Consider the following 12,510-nt stretch of genomic DNA (forward strand, 5'->3'; position numbering starts at 1 on the left):
AAACGTATGTTAAAATAACGATAGGCTACTAAAAACTACTATCTACAATCTTGTGGGGTTTTATCTGCTACAAAAGGTAGGGAGATAGTAAAAAAGAAGGTTAAAGATAAGGTAGCTAAAGTACAGAGAGTTGTTAACAAGCATCACGACACAGAGCAGCTAAAAATACCCTTTTTGATACCACGAAGGAAGCTAGAAGACGTCGATTAACAGGCCGATTAAAGCCTACAGATGTCTTCGGGACAGGCCTTGGTTAGCGGTTATTACGGAGATCCTATTTGAAGATTAAAACCCGTCAAAAAACCGGCCAAGTTGGTGAGCTCGAGCGAGTCCGAAATAAGTGGGGTGTGGTGGCACATTTAGTTAAAAAGCAGCGAGCAGCAATTTTATCACCACCTACTGTAACGTACAACCCCACCTTTATGGCCACCTAATGTGACGGGCTCACTGCGAAACTATACAGCTCAACATGGCCAAATACTGTTAATTATCTAACTGAGGAGGAAAGTAAAATATGCGAGTTGTCCCGGGAACACGGACTATGTTTTGTATGCCCTCGATGGTTCCTTTGGTGGATCCGGACGCACGGTCCTTGCAGCTCCGGATCCCATATCAGGCACAGCCTGTCACACCTAATCTGCCAACTACAACAACCTTCGGCACAACAGATTATCGTCGGTATTGGCTATTATTATACAATGCCTCGATATTCAGAAAATTCGATTCAAGGCGCTCTCAACATATCAATCAAGGGATATCCCACCGCCAGGCTCCCCTCCGATGGGGCGTTCCACGCTCTACTCTCCAATTACGACTCGGCGATGGCCTCAGCCATTCTGACGCGTCAATCGCGTCGATGAAGCTATCTAGGGAAATGGTTTAACGATTGCGACGATATACCTGATTGGCAATATGCTTATTCGTCTAACGGTTGGATCAGTACAGATATCGCCGTTCGATGGCTTCGTGATATCTTTATACCTCGTACACAACCAGTTGATCCCGACGAGCAGCGGCTCTTGATATTAGATGGTCATATCGCTCACGACAACGTCGAGTTTATGTGGTTAGCCTATTGTAACAAGATCTCGTTACTATTTTTGCCAGCACACTGTTCTCACGGGCTCCAACCTCTCGACGTCGCCGTATTTGCTCCATTAAAGCGGTACTATCGCTCGTTAGCGACCTCTCTTTCGATCGAGTACTGTTCTATTCCATTTAAAAAGTCGACGTTCCTCTCGCTATACATCGAGGCATATACGAAGTCGTTCACGATCAGTAATATACAATTAGGCTTCTCTGCAACTGGAATATACCCTGGTTGTACCTGAATAGCTATAATAGTACGTTGAATACACTGTTTCGAATACCTTCAATTGGGTTGCAATGTGTGGCCAGAAAGGTGGGTGGTGGGGTTGTACGTTAATACTCTATTATCAATTATCAAGTAATGATAGCACCGGGTACAACTTGTGAAATGGTTCCTGGAAGTGAGCAATATTCAGATCTCAGATTGGACATACAGTCCTCCAACAATATTTCATATGACCGACTACAGAACATTGAGCGTATGTGGCGGGGGGATAAATTAGAGTATGATCTGTCACGACCTGGGTTGCATCGCATTGGTAGAGACCTCGATTAGGTGCTATCGACGAAGATTCTACTCTAAGGAGCGAAGGAAAGAAGATGACAACTTAGGTTTGAGGGAGCGCGACTAAGTCGTCCACGCTTGGCGGGGCTCCTGCAGGGGTTATGATTGGCTTCCCATCTGGCACTGCCATGGCAGGTGTTCCAGCTGTAAGTCACCTGGTTGTAGTGAGTCTGCGAGGGTTGACCTTCACATGATCCACCAAACATTTTGGGGGATTGATAAAAATGATTCATGATCAGAGGGAGGCTCGATCTCCCGACCTTCAGTGAACTCCTCGATAGAGATGTTAGACTGACGTGATAACCAACTACACCATCCGACCAGATGGTATCGGGTTCCATTTGATTGGCATATATACCGACTATCAGGAGTTAGTGCGCCGCTTGCCCTAAGGTTCAACTAGACCCCACTCCAAGACCTCGATGTATCGACTATCGCCCAATCAAGCGCTTTGCTAAGGATCAAGTTTCGTACCTTGGTTACTTAAGTAGGTGGCACTTAGTTTGAAGACAGGCCGTACCACGGAGAAAAGGCCAGCTACTCGAGAACGGATCATAGAAACTGTATTATTTCAGCTCTGAGAAACTGGGTGCTATGCTTAGCAGAGAACCTTTTGGGTAGCCGTTTCCGCTTATACAGGGAACTCGAGATTGAATACAACTTTTCTCTTGTTGAACTTATACTGTTTATACCCCCGGTTGTCGATATCAATCGTATAGCCTATCTAAAGACGCCTTCATCTATCCCCAGATTTATCGGCAGAGACTACATGTGCTGTTTGCATGTTGGTATGATTATACGAAAATTCGACACATTGTCGTTGGTACTGCGGTACTGCAGTACATGTCTAGGCCCACTTTTATCATTCACTGCATCACAACTTCTAGAAACAGACATTTGCATCGACATGTTGCGTTTCGGAAACCGGGGCGGTTTTAGCTGCGTGGTCCTAATTAAGTCATCTCGTAGAACTTGTTCCAGTGAGCACTGTGGCCAAATGTTTCCGGCCGTGACAAGCTGAAGATTTGCACGGCAATTGCGCCCACGTCCGATTCTAACCAGAAAGACCCACCGGGTTGCATTAAGCCCGCGCCGATACAGCATGTTGAGGATGGCGCTGTTGAGATTGTCTTCTATATGCAGCATCCCTTTTTTTTTTAATTTATTGATTCAGTTATCATCCAGTTATCCCATCTGTCCTAGAAATCGGTGGATGAGCCGTGATGGATTCAAACCAGTTCAGAGAAGCAGCCGTTGCTTCCATCGACGAGAGTGAGTTATATACCAAGACCATTCGCCCACACTTTCATGCGTTGAGTTCACCGACTAACCTGCCCAAGTTGCCAAGTACTACGACACCATAGGCGAGCGCCATGTCGTATCTAAGGTCGAGCCGGGATACCTTCGAAAGCTGCTCCCAGATGCAGCGCCCGAAGATGGCGAGGCATGGGCTGACATTCAGAAAGACATTGAGGTCAAGATCGTGCCTGGTCTCACTCACTGGTGCGTGAATTTCACTTTCAGCACTTCCCAAAGGTTTGGTAACTCACTCCCGTCACCAGGCAGTCACCCAATTTCCTAGCTTGGTTCCCCTGCTCGTCGAGCTTCCCGGGCATGCTGGGCGAGATGTGGTCCGCTGCCTTCAACGGCGCGGGATTCAACTGGATTTGCTCTCCGGCCGTCACCGAGCTGGAGACTATCGTTCTCGACTGGCTAGCCAGGGCTTTCGCCCTACCTGAGTGCTACCTATCCAACGGTTCCACACACGGCGGTGGCGTCATCCACGGCACCGCCTCCGAAGCCATCGCCACGGTCATGGTCGCCGCGAGGGATAAATATCTCCGCGAAGCTACCTCCCACTTAGCCCCTGGCTCGGAGGAGCTCGAAGATGCCATCGCGCTGAAACGCAGCAAGCTCGTCGCCCTCGGCAGCACCGCTACCCACAGCGCCACTCAGAAGGCTGCCATGATCGCTGGCGTGCGCTTCCGCGCCGTACCCGTTCGCGCCGAGGACGGGTACAAGCTGACGGGCGAAGGGCTCCGGAAGGCCATCACCGAGATCCGCGCCAAGGGGCTAGAGCCCTTTTACCTTACCGTCACTTTAGGCACGACCGACACATGTTCCATTGACGACTTCGACTCCATCACCGCCGTGCTAGCCGAGCTTGCTCCCCCCGGCCCAGGTGAGCTATGGGTGCACGTCGACGCGGCATACGCGGGCGTAGCGCTTATCTGTCCCGAGTACCAGCACCTGTCCCAAAACCTCGACAAGTTCCACAGCTTCAACACCAATATGCACAAGTGGATGCTCACCAACTTCGACTGCAGCGTGTTGTGGGTGCGCTGCCGCCGCTGGCTCATCGAGGCCCTCGGCGTATCGCTCGCTATTCTGCGTAACGACTACACTGATTCTGGACTCGTCACCGATTACCGCGACTGGCAGATTCCCTTTGGGCGCCGGTTCAGGAGTCTGAAGATCTGGTTTGTGGTTCGGACTTACGGCATCAAGGGGTTGCAGGCTCATATTCGGAAGCACATCGGGTTTGGGGAGATGTTTGCTGGGCTCGTGAAAACGAGGCAGGATTTGTTTGAGATTGTTACGGGTCCTAGGTTTGCGCTGACGGTCTTCAAACTTCAGGGAAAGGAGATCGAGGGTGCCACCCTTGAGGACCAGAATGCCGTCACCAAGACATTGCACGATGTTGTGAATGCTGAGGGGAAGATCTTCCTCTCGAGTACGGTGGTCGGTGGGGTGTTTGCTATTCGGCATTGTCCCAGTACGCCATTTGTGGAGGCGGAGCATGTGAAGCATCATTTTCAGGTGTTGGTTGAGGCAGCTGAAAAAGTGCTGAGTCGAACAAATAATACAAAGATATAACATGGCGAGCGAGATGACGGGATACATGTTGTACGGGGTGGTTTTATTAAAATAAACAGCAGCGTAATAGACAATGCATGTGACCTAGTCGGCCAACATTCTCAAGTTGTGATGCATCGTTAAATTTACCTTGACCCAACCCCTTCCCAAACCAAACCCAGTTTCATTTTCGTAACGTCAATATGAGATCGTCTCGCATCATCGTCGTAATAATTCATGATGCTAAGTCCCACAATGCACCGGCCAACTGAAATATACCGATCCTTCTCATGATGCTTGGTATGAGCATTTGATCAACCGTGTGTCATGATCATCGCCTCCAAACAGCAGATGCAATGATGCAGTTATGTACTTGTTATCTGCTTCAGTTTTGCAAGTAAGTGGCTTCCATCTCTCTCAGCCATGATGCTATCCCACTGTCCGTAGTGGCTAGAACGAGTCCCGCCTACTGCCGCGTCTCACACTCCCATCCATTCGCTCTTCATATCGGTAGTCATTCCACTGATCCTTATAATCGTCGCGACGTGGATACTCTTCAACCCTGCAGTCCAGACGCCGGGGATCGTCGCGATGCTCCCTTTCGTCGTCGCTCCTGTAGCGTCTGGCAGTGCGTCCATTGTCTCTATGGTTGTGACGACTCGAATCACGATGGCCGCCGCTTCGATCACTGCGATCGCTGAGCTCGCTCCGACGGTCATGGCTATCGTGTTCGCGCCGGGGGTCCCAAGTCCCGCTGCGGATCCGATTTTCTCTTCTGCGACGCCATCGCTCTTCGCGCTCTTCTTCCTTTTTGTTCTCTTCTTCCTTGCGTTCTTCGCGTTTGGACACTTGATTTTCTGCGATAGTACATAATTTAGTTTCTTCCTTGTGGATAGACCGGCTTTCCGTCAAAAAGACGGTTACTGCGACCTCTAATAGCTATACTGACCAATGTTCCATATCAAACCGACACCCAGCATGGCTAGTACCAACGGTTCTGTATAGCCATAGCCGTGCTTCTTCTCCAAGTCCTTGCGTATAGCTCGGTGGTGAGGATCGGCCCTCGAAGGCAGGACGTTGCGAGGATCTGGTGGTGTCAATTTAACCATTTTCTCATGAGTTATGTTGTCTCAGCGGTTCAATATAGTTATGTGGTTTGAAAGGAGAGATGTATAGTACTGTTTCTGGTTTTGTTACAATATCAGCAATGAATACATGTAATAATCTGATGAAGATGTGTCTCGATGGGTTATTTGTATACGAAGTGTAGCACATGTGGTACTGCGGTGGGTTTGGGGTCTTATTCATATAATGGCCACTCACAACGTATCGCCATCAGGTGCTGCTGCTGCTGCTGCTGCTGCAGGATGCAAGGATCAGTCCTCTGCATGGTCCCTTAAAGAAGCTTTTGACGAGCCTGCGGCTAATTGGCTTGCCGTCGTTGGAGAAGCTCTGCAGGAAACCAGCAATGCCATCATTGGGTGATCCCGCGCATGGGGGGGATCTGAGATCGCAACTGCGAAGGTGATCTCATAGTACGTGGCAATCGCTTTCTCAGTTGTTGCCAATCAGGGTTGACAGTAGTATGTTGCTAACTCGAGCCAGATTAGTGAGTGGGTCACGGAACAGAATGGTTGGGGTTGACCGCTTCTAATGCTTCCATGATGGATTGCGTAGCCAGCGCTGGGGCCACTGCGCACTGCTGCGTTTAGGGATTATCTCCGCGTATTTTGGAGTTGTCTCAACGTCACTTGGCAACGTCAAGTTTCAGTTCGGCTGCTTCCGTGAACTTCCATGTCACCTCGTGCCTTGACAGGTCTATCGTTGGGGTTTATGTGGATCTGTCAAGGCGCGTAAGTTGGATCATTGTTGTTTTCACCAGGAGGCTCGGTGGAAGTGGTTGATCAAGATGGAATATAGTCCAGCAACACCGGAACACGAGTGGACGTGATGCTCGCTTGCACAACGTACAGCGTAGCGTAGGACCAACGGTAGATCTTGAGTCCTTCCGTTTCCCAAAGTATCCGCCAAGCAAATCCGAAGATGAGACCGTTATCCCGCTCCATGTCTTCGAGGTTTGCACAGCCTCGTAAGATCGAAGGTAGGTTATCAGGTTTCGGCAACGGAGGATCATTTTGTCACTCGTGACCCGTCCGTCCTCGTTCTAAGGGAAATGCTCTTGTCTGCCGAATGTTCTTTCCGCAAGGGAGGTAATGACAAATCATTCTCCACTGAAGTCATTAGTTATGGTGGCATTCCCGGCAGCGGAGTGGCAAGCATGATCTTATCGGTCACACATCCTCCCGACTCGACCAAGCAAGACGACTTCCGAATCCCTGGTTCCGAGAAATCGGGGTAGGCTGTACGACCGGGATTTTGTGCTACGCCAATGTGTCCTGATGATCATGCTGACAACACGAAACCTGCACTGCAGAGCTTGGAGCTCCCGGCTGACGCAATCCCTCGCTTGCAATTCAGCGAGCGATACGTAGTCGTTAGGGAAGACAAAATCAGTGTTGGGCATATCCTTTGGGACTCGAGTGTGTCCCATAACTTGTCAAACCTTCATTGATGTTGAATCTGTAGGGGACACGGGGGACATTGTCGCTCTACCCGCTGTGAGCAAGTCGATGTTCCTCCTTGCATTTGGTCCCTCCTGGGATTAATGTGAAGGGCGCCTAAACGTTTGCTCTGGTTGTACCGACTTGCCGGGAAGGCAGCGCAGACTAGTTCGCGACTTCCCGTCGCAGTTTTGATCAAGTGGATTTGAGGCGTCCCTGCCTCTCTGTTTATGGCAAATGAAGGCAACATTACAAGGTGTAATGTTTCGTTAGGCTACCATTTACTTGGTATTTTCGTTCAAACTGAGTAAGAACGCGAGCCTTCGACTCGGAAGCTATTGCTTGAAGCTCCAAACCCTCCTTCTCGGCAGGGAGAGGAGACACTGTTGGCCCTGGAAGCCGCTTCCGCAACGATGGCTTCTAATCGCAGTTCGCATGTGAGTTTCCAAGTCATGGGCAATCCCGTTGGCAATGATGAAACGACCGCACTTCATCTTGTTATCTACACGGTTTGTGAGGTTAATATACTTGGTGCATCAAGTAGAACTTCTTGATTGTTCACATAGCACGACTAGTCTTCATTAATATCTAGCCGTCGAGTCCATGCTCTAGATGGCTTTCTACGGACTATCATTGCCCAGCAGAACGTCTGCACGGGACAAGCTACAGGGAGAAGGATCGAACAAATCGCCAAAATTTTCCACCGTCAACCTAGGCAAAGAAATCACCCGTCGACGCACGAACCTCTCGGCTGCCTTCTCCGGGCTTTGGGAGAAAGACGAAAACAGTGGCGGTGCTATATCATCTCAGGACAGTGCCTCGAAGCCATTCGCAACCCACTTGGAGAATGTGAAGCCATTCACGCCTTTGAAAAACCACCATATATCCGAGTATCAGGAGACTACCCCCAAAGCAGTCGAGCCGTCAGCCCCGCGTCTGCCATCCATTGATCGTGGCTCACTTCGAGTTGATGCTCTATTATTTCCCGGCCTCGGGGGATTCTCTCAGCTTTCGGACGAGGAACCAGAACACGTCGGATTGCCAGGTGACAATTGTACACGTGCTACATTGACGTCTCAAGAGTCATCATCCCATCCCAGCTCTTCCTCCGGAGAGAGTTCATGTGACGCCGCCGTCACCAAGGTGGCAATTGCTTCAGAAGAGTCTCCCTGCGATGTCGCTGTCGTCGTAGCAGGCCTACACCCTGTACGAAGCTCTTCCTCTTTCTACCCTTCGGAAGGCTTGCCATCGCCAGACAACTGCCGTTCTCCCGAACCGACAAGCCGGCGGCGGCGTGTCAACTCAGCTTCCGACATCAAAGAGTACTGTATTCGGCATTCACGTTTCTCGTGGCTCTTTTCCATCACGTCAGAAGGCGACAGTTCCGCCCCGGAGCCTGGTGCCGGGCCCAGTCTGGCCGAAGAACTCTTCGCTATCGGCGAGAAACCAGAGGCGAATTCGAGGACTGCAAGTGGGAGCAACACGCACGACTCCATCGGACCATTGGAGGCCTCTAGCTCTGGAGGATGCAACCCCAACAACTCTCAAGCTGAAGACCAAGATTGCGGAATAGCCTACGTTATGGGACCTGAATGCACCCAACCTTCGACCTGTGAGCCAACTACTACCCAGTTGAACAACCTTTTGGAGCATATATCTTCGAGTGTATATGGGGTTGGCACCGGAACACGGAGTAACCTCTCGATCAAGGAAACAAGCCCTGTTACTGAAACTAGAACATCAACTACCATTATGACTAACCCCAGCGATGCTAGCTCGACCAGAACACCAGAACGCCGGATGGGCAGTCGAGGCATGATGGCTCATATGGCCCAGCTTCGGGGTACCCATGCCGTCAACGCACAAAAGCCCAGTGCGGACCATCAAGATTCGGCTATGAACGTGGCCGAACTTGATGGCACCTGCGTCACCAAGGCACGGTCCGGGGTAGAGCGTGAACGATCAGCTACGCCTATGACGGAATACACCGATAACTACTCAACAAAGGCGTTGAGACCCAGCACGGATACCAGAGCCTCGGCCGCGTGGTCGACTAGGGCGCTTCTCAGACCCAGTACAGACGCTACAGCTTCAGAGACCACCATCGTGAGAAGACGCAGTCAAGCCGACACCTTCGCCACAGTCGAGGATAGTCCAAACTCCTCTTTGTGCCTTATGCAACTACCCCAGCGAGGTTCGATTTTTGAAGCCGGCTTCGGTCCCGCATCCGGGGGAACAGATGAATGGCTGGAAGACCTGCCCTCAAAGTCGGGTCCCGGTGCTAGCCCGAGTCATGGTCTCAATGCCGATGGGCTTCCCGGTCAAAGTCGTTTGGATGAGTCATCACGTACGCTTGCCCGACGCATACACAAGTTCAAGATCAGGAAATGGCTGAGGAAGGTGGGCGGAAGAACGAAGGTTGGTCCCCAGAAGACAACTAGTCCGCCACCCGCTGTGGAAGTAACTAAGTCTCCGCAGTCCAAGTTGACCAAGAAGAGGGTCCTCTGGGTACGACACAACAAGGGAAATTCCTGGGGAGCTGCAAAACAGAAAAAGAAGAAGGCAGCGCCGCCGAAGAAGAGAATGAGTCTGATGATGCTTCTGACGTCAGGCAACGACAAGAGAGACGAGAAAAAGTAAATGGGTTCGGAGGCAATCCCTCTTATATCGGGAATACACCACTTGAAGGCGTATGAGTAAGATGGCTTGATAGCCATGATGCGTTAAAGTGCAGCATTCGATGAAGATGTCGAGTTTCGATCGTTTGATGTGAAGTTTACTCAATGAGATTATGTCCTTGACAAACAGTATTCGGACGTATGTGAACAGAGTTGTCTCCTTTCTTGAAGCACTCTTGGACTGTATAACCTGTTCACCACTAGGAGTGTTTAGCATTCCATAGCTCCTGCAGAGCTATACGGCACATGCCCATTCCACGCAAGGCATTCATCAAGTGTTCGCAGCCTTCAACGATCCTGTCTATTTCTCAATAGGCCATTGCTTGAAAAAAAACCCAGAGCGTGAAAAAGGAGAGCAATAATCGACTGAACAGTGATTTCTCACATTTCGCATATATAATCCCATATGAACGTGGCGCGATCAGATAGGCAATCTGTATGTCACGTCGTCTCTTTCTGCAGTTGCTTACTACGCCATACCAATCAGCAACCTTGGCTTGTATGTTGTTGGCTGGAACTCGCTCGCCCTATTGGCTGCAGGGCAGCTATCCGCAAAGCCAGCACTGTGGCTCCGTGGGTTGACCGCAAAGCCGCGGCCCGCGATTATGTACGACCTACAGTTATATTGCTAGATGATAGATGCGATAGATGTGACTGACCAATCTTTAGTCAGAAGGCTGGCCAAGCAATGTTATCGGCCCATCCCCCGAGCTCTACAGCGCGGCCACAATCACCCCTCGCGAGGCCACCTTGCAGGACATCGAAAAGTTCAAGCAAGACTGGGTCTCTGCCGTCCGCCGAGCTCTAAAAGCAGGAGTTGATGTCAGTTTTCCTTTTTGGAACTCTCCTCACCATCCACTTACCCCCGACCCTGACTGAACCCCTAAAAACCAGGTAATCGAAGTCCACGCGGCGCACGGCTATCTCCTCCATGAATTCTACTCACCCTCCTCCAACCACCGCACCGACGCCTACGGCGGCTCCTTCACCAACCGCGTTCGCCTCCTCATCGAAACCATCGACCTGCTCCGCGCCGAAGTCCCCAGTGGCTTCCCCATCATGGTCCGCATCTCGGCGACCGACTACCTCGAATGGGACCCTTCGCTCCCTCAATTCACGCTCGACGACGCGGTCAGACTTTGCAAACTCCTGGCCGAAGAGCACGGGGTCCATTTCATCGACGTCTCAGGCGGTGGGCTAGATGCAAGGCAAAAGATCAAGTCTGCGCCCGGGTATCAAACGCCCCTTGCCGAAGCGATTCGGAAGGCGGTTCAGGGGACCGGGTGTTTGGTTGGCACCGTGGGCGAGATTACGTCCGGAACGCAAGCGCAGGGGATTTTGGAGGAGGAGAAGGCGGATGCGGTATTGGTGGGGAGGGCATTTTTGAAGAATCCGTCCTTGGTGTGGAGTTGGGCGGATGAGTTGGATGTGGATATTCACGTGGCGAGCCAGTGTAATTGTCTTCCTCTCTTTGGTTCCGTTGTTCCCCTATCTGATCAAATATGGCTAACGAGTTTTTGCAGATGGTTGGGGGTTCGGCATGACGAGGACTCATCGGCATAAGAGGCATGGCTAATATAGTAGAGCTGCATGAGATAGATCTCTTTCTATTTCCAGCAGACTTCAAGTATGTTTTCTTATATTGGGGGAACGTGATCGGTCACATGAGTTGGTGCATACGGCATAGACATGCGCCTACTCTATTGATTAAATCCACAATGCCATCCCACGATGCTAACAGGTCGTTATTTGTTGGTTCTCGACTCTGATCCTGAGGTAGAATTATCAGTATGGACCTCTCTATTTCATCATAGTAGAAAAGGCTCTCCCATACTTTGCACTTTAACATATCTTAAGATCAAGCCGGATTTTAACTACATAGCGATTCTACTATGCAAACATACTAACAGGTCTGCTCATAAACGAAACAAAGATAAGTCAAAATTTGTGAAGTACGGCTCCAAGTTACGTATCGTCAAAGACGGTGCGACTTCATGCCAGCTCGGCGACGCAAGATTTTCAGGCTTGGGTGGAGGAGAATAAGGGGTGTGGGAGAGAGCAGTCTTAGTTGGACTAGGATAATTTCTTGGTTCGTAAAGCGTGAGTTATTGTCAAAACAAATTGCTGTTCATTAGGAAATAAAGCGTTTGCCCAAAGGAGAGTCGAAAAAGATGCACGCAAAGAAAGAACATAATGAAAGTTCAGCCCAAGATTTGAACCAACCACTCAAGTACATGATGCGATTCTCCTGAGAAGAGGAAACCACCGCCATATGGTTTTGGCTGACGTCCACCTGCGAAAAGGTTATGACACATACATTTGGATAAGTAAAACACCACAGAAACCACACCGGCATGTTCTTACTGAGGAAGGGATCTCGATCATTGAAATACACACAACCTTTCGAGACATATAAGGCCTTGACTTGACCCAGCTCTCTCATTGGTCAGAATCGTCCCTAATCCAGGTGGCCCGAAGTAGAGTAGTCGTAGCACATCAAGCTGCCTCGTTCTACCACTGGGTATCCGGGTTCACTGTCAACAGCCTTGCAGACTCTGGATTCCATGCTAAGTATCTGGGGCCTTTGGTGGCAACTTGGGGGAACACGACATGCCAGGCGGACTCCTGGGCATCGCTTGGAGGACTCTGAAAGCTCCTTTTCGGCGACATTACTGCGCAGACGAAGCTTTTCAGAACCGCATGCGGGTTTTTCCTGCTTTCATCATGGATCCGATCCTGGCCGAGGGTGGTATCTGAGTCG

The 12,510-nt window shown here is 50.4% G+C and overlaps 4 protein-coding genes and 1 non-coding gene across 5 annotated transcripts; 3 read left to right on the plus strand and 2 right to left on the minus strand.

The window, feature by feature from the left end:
• Window positions 1-1,886: 1,886 nt before the first annotated feature.
• Window positions 1,887-1,976, minus strand: BCR38DRAFT_t203. The gene has a single exon. It is a non-coding gene; the product is annotated as a tRNA-Val (tRNA).
• A 901-nt stretch (window positions 1,977-2,877) lies between these two features.
• BCR38DRAFT_410164 (pyridoxal-dependent decarboxylase conserved domain-containing protein) lies at window positions 2,878-4,531 on the plus strand (the record flags this gene model as incomplete). Its single annotated transcript, XM_040858430.1, has 3 exons — window positions 2,878-2,926; window positions 3,019-3,157; window positions 3,217-4,531. 3 exons carry the CDS (start codon window positions 2,878-2,880, stop codon window positions 4,529-4,531), a joined length of 1,503 nt encoding a protein of 500 aa, XP_040714873.1.
• Window positions 4,532-4,960: 429 nt separating this feature from the next.
• BCR38DRAFT_485979 (uncharacterized protein) lies at window positions 4,961-5,619 on the minus strand (the record flags this gene model as incomplete). The annotated part of the gene is made up of 2 exons (XM_040863969.1): window positions 4,961-5,367; window positions 5,460-5,619. 2 exons carry the CDS (start codon window positions 5,617-5,619, stop codon window positions 4,961-4,963), a joined length of 567 nt encoding a protein of 188 aa, XP_040714874.1.
• Window positions 5,620-9,177: 3,558 nt separating this feature from the next.
• On the plus strand, window positions 9,178-9,803 carry BCR38DRAFT_436234 (uncharacterized protein). Its single transcript, XM_040860441.1, has 2 exons — window positions 9,178-9,489; window positions 9,550-9,803. Exons 1-2 carry the CDS (start codon window positions 9,247-9,249, stop codon window positions 9,709-9,711), a joined length of 405 nt encoding a protein of 134 aa, XP_040714875.1. The 5' UTR covers window positions 9,178-9,246; the 3' UTR covers window positions 9,712-9,803.
• A 352-nt stretch (window positions 9,804-10,155) lies between these two features.
• On the plus strand, window positions 10,156-11,367 carry BCR38DRAFT_516303 (uncharacterized protein; the record flags this gene model as incomplete). The annotated part of the gene is made up of 4 exons (XM_040865095.1): window positions 10,156-10,356; window positions 10,419-10,571; window positions 10,644-11,202; window positions 11,273-11,367. The coding sequence occupies 4 exons, from the start codon at window positions 10,156-10,158 to the stop codon at window positions 11,323-11,325; spliced, it is 966 nt and encodes a 321-aa protein (XP_040714876.1). The 3' UTR covers window positions 11,326-11,367.
• Between the last annotated feature and the right edge of the window lie 1,143 nt (window positions 11,368-12,510).

This window comes from Pseudomassariella vexata (assembly GCF_002105095.1).
Source record: "Pseudomassariella vexata strain CBS 129021 chromosome Unknown BCR38scaffold_8, whole genome shotgun sequence".
Taxonomy (NCBI): domain Eukaryota; kingdom Fungi; phylum Ascomycota; class Sordariomycetes; order Amphisphaeriales; family Pseudomassariaceae; genus Pseudomassariella; species Pseudomassariella vexata.